The sequence below is a fragment of the Cherax quadricarinatus genome, chromosome 23 (assembly GCF_038502225.1).
Source record: "Cherax quadricarinatus isolate ZL_2023a chromosome 23, ASM3850222v1, whole genome shotgun sequence".
Taxonomy (NCBI): domain Eukaryota; kingdom Metazoa; phylum Arthropoda; class Malacostraca; order Decapoda; family Parastacidae; genus Cherax; species Cherax quadricarinatus.
This window is the reverse complement of record NC_091314.1, coordinates 8,262,830-8,272,645: the sequence shown is the minus strand read 5'-3', so window position 1 is coordinate 8,272,645 and position 9,816 is coordinate 8,262,830. Positions and strand designations below refer to the sequence as shown.

At 40.0% G+C, this 9,816-nt stretch overlaps 1 protein-coding gene across 4 annotated transcripts in view; it reads left to right on the top strand.

Moving 5' to 3' along the window:
• The first annotated feature begins 6,825 nt into the window (after positions 1–6,825).
• Positions 6,826–9,816, top strand: part of LOC128685783 (ADP-ribose pyrophosphatase, mitochondrial) — a 55,723-nt gene continuing 52,732 nt past the window's right edge. The window contains exon 1 of one of the 4 annotated variants that reach the window (XM_070087850.1): positions 6,826–6,973. In XM_070087850.1, coding sequence (XP_069943951.1) covers positions 6,953–6,973 — 21 coding nt within the window. In that variant the 5' untranslated portion in view covers positions 6,826–6,952. Of the gene's footprint in view, positions 6,974–7,499; positions 7,635–7,672; positions 7,818–9,816 lie in introns of those variants that run through there. The other 3 variants (XM_070087853.1, XM_070087851.1, XM_070087852.1) reach the window with 3 other exon arrangements.

Genomic DNA, 9,816 nt, shown 5'->3' with positions numbered 1-9,816 from the left:
GAGATTTAGTTGATCAGGTTTTCTGCCATGTTGTCTTCCCGTTGAACACTGGTGCAGTTGATATGGAGGTCAGTTATTTCATTGTAGTGGAAAACGTCTCGTGTCTGGTTCACGTCTGGCAGCAGGTCTGGTACTTGAATGCTGGTCCCTCTTTTGTCATATTTAGTCAATTTCGTTGTCGTCACCGTCAGTTTTTATGTCACTATAGGTTACTTGCATGTTGTTGCAGCAGTACTTGCAAATTTGGCCATCACTGGAGTTCGGATAGGCCCAGGGGACGGCAAGATATAGGAGCAGCCTTGTTGCTGCTTGCTGCGGCTGCGGCAGCAGCGCTTCTTCTGATGGGTATGGGATACATAATAAAAATGTATTCAACTAAAGACTAACACCCAGGTACCCATTTTACTGATGGGGACATAGACAACCGGTGTAAAGAAACACACCCAATGTTACTACCCTCGCTGGGAATCGAACCCAGACCCTCGCCGTGTGAAGCCAGAGCTTTAGCCACCAAGCCACGGGGCGGGCACAGGTATATATAGGTACAGTTACAGGAATTTAGGTGATTACAGTTATCATACTTAGTAACATATGGGTAAATTACTTAGAAAAACCTAAAAAAGTCAGACCAAATGACTTATTTCCTTTGGGCTCCTTGGGATTGAGTGGAAGTCTGGTTCCACCGGGGTTTAGGCAAGTGGACTGGGGAGGCAGTCCACGTGACTTAATTAAGAACATTTTATTCTCGTTTCTCTGCGTAGGAAACTTAGTATATAGTCCCATTTCTGTCTTTATCTAGGCAATATATTCTCTCCTGACTCAGGTAAGGATCAGTATAGCGTAGGCTCGAGTGACCCTTAACCGTCAACCAACAACAACTGTGAACCAACAACCATCAACCAACAACAACAACTGTGAACCAACAACCATCAACCAACAACAACAACAACTGTGAACCAACAACCATCAACCAACAACAACAACTGTGAACCAACAACCGTCAACCAACAACAACAACAACTGTGAACCAACAACCGTCAACCAACAACAACAACTGTGAACCAACAGTAATCGACCAACAACTACCACCATCAACAACAACTAAGAACCAACAACTATCAGCCAATAGCAGCAAACTAACAACCATGTGGAAATTTATTTGGTCCGAATAGTTCCACAGCTCAGATCCAGCATGGCCGTCTTGTCGTTTGAGCCGAGCGGCCCTTAAGATTAGATTTTTAGATTTTGCCACCGAAGTGGCTAGTTTATTGTGCACCCCATATCCATCCTGTGGACGGTAGCGCGAGAGCATATGGATACACAAAAGGCCTAGGAACTAGGCCCCAAAGGGTTAACAGGAATACATATGGATTTATATCTACATATCTATAGTTCACTTATCTGTTACAAGCAAATTTAGGAAATTTGCTTAGTATATCTGGTATCTTATTTTCATTAATAAGATATCTTGACATGTCACATAGGTTATTATACTGTCTGTCTCTGTATTCCTCAATAAGTGGACAATTAAGCACATAGTGTTCAAGAGAGTGACCATATGCCTGATCACATAATTTACATTTAGTTTGATCATCATCTGTGTGTCTCCCAAACTGCCAGAAGTACTTGTAACCAAGCCTAAGCCTGGCCACTACAACATCAGTCAGTCTGTTCACATTGCAAGTTGCTCCATAAACATACTTATCTACGTTCATGTTATCATAGTGGGTTATAGATCTACTCAGTCTTCTAACTGCATTCCTATAACAATCATTTTCATTATTTACTTCTCTCCTAATATTATTCCTAATGCTAGACACAGTTATAGTTATAGGCCCTTAAACCCTCCCAAACAAGGCATTCTCTGGTTGGCGGTTGTTGGTAAGCTTATTTAATTTATAGATTTACTCTTCAGGGAAGGAGTAGGTAGTTTTACTGGTAGTACACTAATATTAGGTTTACTAAGGCATCTGTAGATAATGATAGAGTAGACCTAAGACCTTAACATAGGTAGTAATAGGCCGATAATGTAGGCAAACACTAGGATAAGTTAGCTAGGGAGAACTGGCAGCCCTAGCTTGAATGGCGGGGCGCAGGTCACAAAGACAGAATAGCGTCCTTCTTACGATAGACACCGACTGGACAAGACGTGCCGTGAACAGCAGGCGGCGCCCCCACGTGTCTTCACATCTGAGACCTGGGGAAATCTGGTAGAGGCACCTCGATGTACCGTAGATGATCTCCTCCATCAGCCCATACAGTAAGACGAGATATTCACCTTTTCCCGTAGGTTCTGGCCAGTGTCTTAGGAGATTGTGGGTTGAGTTTACTGAGGGCTCGGCGTGCTACAGAGAGAGCATGCCCAGTAAGTACCAGTGTCTCAGAGCCGTCTGAAGCTAGTGTCTGAGGCTGCATAGTTATACTAGGGGATACATACCCTCTTGGATATAGGAATTTCTGAGGTGCAGGCAGGACACTAATTACGATTGAATATTGCAGGAATTAATGCTCCCGGTTGCACGTGGTTTCCAAGGGGAAGTCCAAAGAGGCTAAAGTTAGGCTTAGGAAGTTGAAGATCAGGATATATGCTGCAACACCAAGTAAGTTAGTCCTTTATACGTGCATGCAGGCGAGGTTTCTTGCAATAACAATCATTTGTGAAAATCTGTTCTATAAGCCACTTGTGAGGCTGAGGTACCCACCTCAGAGCTCGGTGTCAACAGAGTTTGCCAGGGTAGGCGACTCACTTGGAGGCAGTCCACACAAATTTTCACAAACCATAACCAACAATAACAACTAACAACCATCAACCAACAATAAGCAGCAACAACTGACAACCATCAACAGCAGCCACAACCAATAACAAATAACAAATAACAACCAACAAACAGACACACAAAAAAACTAACAACCATCGATCGCTAGCGCACTCAACTCACTGAGGTTGAATCCCCGGTACGGCTGAAAAACATTAGGACGTGTTCTGTGCTGTATGACTTGTGGTTCAGCGCTTCTTTTTTATAATAATAATAATAATATTTAGGACGTGTTTCCATAAGACAGCTGCTGTCCATGTTCATCCATCAGTAAAAAATAGGTACCTGGGTGTTAGTCGACTGGTGTGGGTTGCAGCCTGGGACAAAACTGACCTAATTTGCCCGAAATGCTCAGCATACCTGGAGTTTACCTGGAGAGAGTTCCGGGGGTCAACGCCCCCGCGGCCCGGTCTGTGACCAGGCCTCATGGTGGATCAGGGCCTGATCAACCAGGCTGTTACTGCTGGCCACACGTAATCCAATGTACGAACCACAGTCCGGCTGGTCAGGTATTGACTTTAGGTGCTTGTCCAGTGCCTGCTTGAAGAGAGCCAGGGGTCTATTGGTAATCCCCCTGATGTATGCTGGGAGGCAGTTGAACAGTCTTGGGCCCCTGACACATTGTGTTGTCTCTTAACGTGCTAGTGACACCCCTGTTTTTCATTGGGGATGTTGCATCGTCTGCCGAGTCTTTTTCTTTCATAGGGAGCGATTTTTGTGTGCAAGTTTGGTACTAGTCCCTCTAGGATTTTCCAGGTGTATATAATCATGTATCTCTCCCTCCTGCGTTCTAGTGAGTACAGGTTTAGGGACGTTAAACGTTCCCAGTAATGGAGGTGGTTTATCGCAGTTATGTGTGCCCTGAAGGTTCTCTGTACATTTTTTAGGTCAACAATTTCACCTGCCTTGAAAGGTGCAGTTAGTGTGTAGCAATATTCCAGCCTAGATAGAACAAGTGACCTGAGGAATGTCATCATGGGCTTGGCCTCCCTGGTTTTGAAGGTTCTCATTATCCATCCTGTCATTATTCTAGCAGATGCGACTGATACAATGTTATTGTCCTTGAAGGTGAGATCCTCTAACATGATCACCTCCAGGTCTTTGACATTAGTTTTTCACTCTATTGTGTGACTGGAATTTGTTTAATACTCCTATGAAGTTTTAATTTCCTCACGTTTTCATATCGGAGTAATTGAAATTTTTCGTCACTGAACTTCATATTGTTTTCTGCAGCCCATTTAAAGATTTGGTTGATGTCCGCCTGGAGTCTTGCAGTGCCTTCAATGGAGGACACTGTCATGCAAATTCGGGTGTCATCTGCAAAGGAAGACACGGCGCTGTGGCTTCCGATATGAGGATGAGGAACAAGATGGGAGCGAGTACTGCGCCTTGTGGAACAGAGCTTTCCACCGTAGCCGCCTCAGACTTTACTCTGTTGACTACTTTTCTTTGTGTTCTATTTGTTAGGAAATTATAGATCCATCTACCGACTTTTACTTATTTATTTATTTATTTATTTATTTAATGTCTTTTGCAAACAGTACATTGAGATTGTGTATATACAATAGTGGGTTGCAATGCAAAGAGAGGCTCTATTATGCCTAGGCATTATAGGCCAACTTAACATTATTGGCTTACATTCTACTTAATACTAAGAAATACTATATCATAGTTGTACAGTAGGAAAGTAATTATTTCATAGTTGTACAGTAGAATATTAATTATAAATGAATCAAAATTTGTATAATACAAAGATATACGTATTTATATTCTAAAATGCTTTTGTGAAAAAATGATTCAATTATATTCCTGTCAACAATGGATAAAAGGTTCAATGTGATTGCTTCAGTTATGATGTGGGAGTACATAGGTGAGTAAATGTATCCTGTTATTCCTTTATCACGCATTTTGTGCGCTATTACACCATTGGCACACTTATCAAAGGCTTTTGCAAAGTCTGTGTATATTACGTCTGCATTCTGTTTGTCTTCTAGAGCATCCAGGACCTTGTCGTAGTGGCCCAGTAGTTGGGACAGACAAGAGCGAACTGCTATAAACCCATGTTGCCCTGGGTTGTGTAAGTGATGGGTATCTAGATGGGTGGGACGTTAGCGCTATCGGCCTGTAGTTCTTAGCTATTGCTTTACTGCCCCCTTTGTGGAGTGGGGCTGTCTGTTGTTTTTAGTAACTATGGGACGACCCCCGTGTCCATGCTCCCTCTCCACAGGATGTTAAAAGCTCGTGATAGGGGCTTCTTGCAGTTCTTGACGAACATGGAGTTCCGTGAGTCTGGGCCTGGGGCAGAGTGCATGGGCATGTCATTTATCGCCTTTTCGAAGTCATTTGGCGTCAGGATAATATCAGATAGGTCTGAGTCTACCAAACTCTGTCTCTCTCTCATAAAAAAATTCATTTTGATCTTCGACTCTCAGTCTGGTTAGCGGCTTGCTAAAAACCGAGTCATATTGGGACTTGAGTAGCTCACTCATTTCCTTGCTGTCATCTGTGTAGGACCCATCTTGTTTAAGTAGGGGCCCAATACTGGATGTTTTAGACTTTGATTTGGCATAAGAAAAGAAATACTTTGGGTTTCTTTCAATTTCATCTATGGATTTTAGTTCTTCCCATGTTTCTTGACTCCCGTAAGATTCCTTTAGCTTTAGTTCGATGTTTGCTATTTCTCTGATCAGTGTCTCTCTACGTATCGCAGATACATTGGCCTCTTGTAGCCGCTCTGTTATTCTTTGCCTTCGCCTGTATAGGGAGCGCCTGTTTCTTTCTAGTTTACATCTCCTCCTTTTCCTTAAGGCTTAAGGGAATATGCCTTGAGCATACCTCAAGTGCCACAGAGTTAATTTGTTCTAGACATAGGGTAGGATCCGTGTTGCTTAGTCTATCTTCCCAGTTTATATCATTTAGGACTTGGTTTACTTCGTCTCGCCTTATGTTCTTGTTACTGAAGTTGAATTTGGTGAAGGCTCCCTCGTGACTGATCTCATTTTGTCGGTCTGAGGCTCCCCGCATACATGTCTGAACCTCTATTATGTTGTGATCTGAGTATATTGTTTTTGATATGATGATATTTCGTATTAGATCATCATTGTTAGTGAAGATGAGGTCCAGTGTATTCTCCAATCATGTAGGCTCTATAATTTGCTGGTTTAAGGTGAATTTTGTGCAGAGATTTAATAGCTCGTGTGTGTGTGTGTGAATTTTCAACTGAACTACCTCCTGGTGTTATCTGCTACAGCATTATTTGCTATATTCCTCCATTTTAGGTGCCTTTAGTTGAAATCCCCCGGTAACAAGATGTTGGGGGCAGGAGCTGGAAGATTTTCCAGACAGTGGTCAATTTTCGAAAGCTGTTCCTGGAATCCCCTCAAGGAAGGTTCCTTGATGTTGGTGAGGGGCTCTTGATTTAGGGAATTGGATCTGTGCTCCAGTTCCCCGAATTAAGCCTGAATGCCTTCCACATCCCCCCCCCAGGCGCTGTATAATCCTCCGGGTTTAGCGCTTCCCCCTTGATTATAATAATAATAATGTTCCTGGAATTATTGGGACGTTGCATCCGGAGGCTTGTATACAACCACAATGACCAGGTTTTGGTTCTCGATCTTTACTACTAAAACTTCAACTACATCATTTGAGGCATTTAGTAGTTCTGAGTATGTGACTATGATATACAGGCCAACACCCCGTCTTTTACCTGTTCATTCTGTCACAAGCGGTTTTCTATATAGTAGTATGTCATTGATGTCAGCTAAGACTGTATACCTTGTACATGTATTTGTAGAAAATAAAGATTATTATTATTATTATTATTATTATTATTATTATTATTATTATTATTATTATTATTATTATTATTATTATTATTATTATTAAACAAATAACAACCACAAACAATAACAACAGTTAAAACTCATCCTGAACAACAACAGTGCACTGGGTGGGTTTAAATAGTTTTTATCACAGTGAAGAGTGTAACGTTGTTCAGCAATAAGTTAGTTAGTTTAATATGTTTATTATGCACCCCATACCCATCCTGTGGGCGGTAGTCAAAAGATTACAGAGGTACATAATTGGTCCAGGGACTGGACTCCAAAGTTTTGATAGCTGAGCAAGTTACAGAGGTAATGAACTCACAATTTACAAAGGTAATGAACTCACAATTTACAAAGGTAATGAACTCACAATTTACAAAGGTAATGAACTCCAGGTAAGTCTGGTCACAATCATGACAAGTTACAAAGGTAAACCATACCCCCGGCCGGGATTGAACCCGCGGTCATAGAGTCTCAAAACTCCAGCCCGTCGCGTGCGGGCTGGAGTTTTGAGACTCTATGACCGCGGGTTCAATCCCGGCCGGGGGTATGGTTTATTTGCAATCGTGTCATTACGATTTCTTGAGTCAAGTTACAAAGGTATTTACAGATTACAGAGGTACGTAATGGGTCCAGGGACTGGGCCCCCAAACTGGAACAAACTTCATCTCAATTTGAACATGTACAATATGGGACTTTAGTTACTGATGATATTTTTCCTGGTTAATACATTTGATAGTTTGTACCCACTGTTAGTAGACCTTGTAATTTTTTTTTTCAACCCGGTGTACGTAGGAGAAACAAAATGTAGCTTAAAGATATATATTTTAAGAGAGTATAATGTATGCAGCACGAGGCAGAACGAGACAGCATCTCCACAACATTATTGGAACAAAACAAGCGCCCACTCCCGCCGTTGTTGGCGTCGCTGCTGCATTCTCCAAGCAACCCTCTATTTTAGCACTTCCTTCATTTCTCACTCTCCATACTCTAGGTATAGCATGCTATAATGCCCTTTATCTTATTTCCTTCATTTCACCAGCTAGCGAGGGGCGACGAGTGGGAGATTTTGCTTTTAAATATGGCGGTGGAGTGGTGGAGCGATGATGCTTCCCTGGAAATCCTTGGTAGCACTGACTCCAGTAACGCTACTTTATAATGGCTTATATTTTATCTTGTAATTCTTGATAGTGTTTGTCTTTTAACTCAATTAAAACTGGAGGTCTATTCTTCGTGTCTGAAAGTCATTTGTTAAGCTCAGTTGTTTTAAATGCAAATATTTTGTTAGTTTTTACATGTCTCGTCTCTGACAACCTGGAAGTTGATGTTTCTAATTTGATATAGTTTATTATTTTTCAGATTTATCAAGCACTAAGTTACCGAGATTGACTGTCAGCCTTCTTGTTAATAAATTTAACATACCTCCACTATAATTTAAACATATTTCCTCTTTAATATTTGTATTTTTATATTTTTTCAAATTTCTTTAAATTTACTTTATTACCATATTAATATCTATAAATTCTTGGCTTCTGCTTAAAATAATAATATCGTTAATGTAGTTTTCCAGGTTTATAATAAACCTTTCTTTAAACTAGAGAGTTGTTTGACTTTATTGGATTATCCTGGATTAATTTGCTCATTAGTTATTATACAAGATAATTGTAAACAAAATTTGTATATTGAACCTGAATGAAAGTATATCCATTTATCTTTATTCTGAAAGGAAATTATATCAATTTTATTTATATATCTTTGAAAGTATTATAATCATAGTCTCAAATGAAAAGTGATTTACAGTAACTATTTCTGCTGGAGTAACTTCAACATCTAAATAATAATTGTAATTATAGTCCTAAGAAAAAATAATGTGATGTAAAGTAAATCTTGCAATTATTATCAGTATTAATTGGCACTACAGCTAATGTATTATGATCATTTTCAGAACCACAGCTGCTGCCATCATTATCATCACCTCAGCAACCATCATTATCATCATGACTGCTGTGGTTATCATACTATAACTATAATCATCCATATCATCACCACAACTGCAACAGCCATCATTCTCATCACAACTACAACCATTATTCTCATCACCACAACTACAACCATTATTCTCATCACCACAACTACAACTATCATTCTCATCACATCTACAACCATCATTCGCATCACCACTATAGCTATCATTATTATCATCACATCTGCGACTTATTATCATCATAACTATAACCATCATTATTTTCATCATAACCTCCACTATTATCATCACAATTGCACCCATCATCATTTTCATCACAGTTACAACCATCCTTATCACAACTATTATTATCATTACTATCACTGTTATAGCTATCATCATCTTTACCTTCACAACTATCCCATTATTATTATCACAACTGCTATGATTACTACTATCAGGCCAACTACCATCATCACTACTGCTTCCGTTATCATTACCAACACCACACCTGCAACCACCATTGTTGTCCTCGCCACAACTACCATCATCATCACATTTATTATCATAATTGTCATTACCATGTGCTTCAATCATCACTATCATCACCACCATTACAACAGTCATCATTACTATCTTCACAACTGCAACCATCATTAATGCCTTCACTGTCCAGACCACTAAAATTAATATTAGTTTGTCTGCTTTTTTTTTTTTTTTTTTTAAAATCTTTTGAAAAATGGTAGAGAATCTTTATGAAGGTAATGACACCAAAAGTTTGAAATTTGATGGGAAACTTAGAGAATTATGCAGGTGCAAAGTTAGCGATCTGGGTCCAATTTACACATCAATAATTTCACCCACTTGGTCCTATTTTAAGCCAATTCCATTGCTCTAATCGATCAGATTTTTTTGGCTGTTTCACTAGTATACGAATAATGTAGATCTCCATGAGGGACCTGACATGGATAATGTAGATCTGCGTGAAGGATCCAGCACAAATAATGTAGATCTGCGTGAGGGGCCTGGCATGAATAACATAGATTTATGTGAGGGGTCACTCAAAGGATTAAGCTTACTACTAGCATGGGCTCTTTTGGATTTAGTGTTTAACTTGATGATGATGATAATAGTAATTACTATTATCACAGTTGTCAGTGCTATTACAAATGTCACCACTATTGTTACTCATCATCCCTGTAACTTTTTTCTA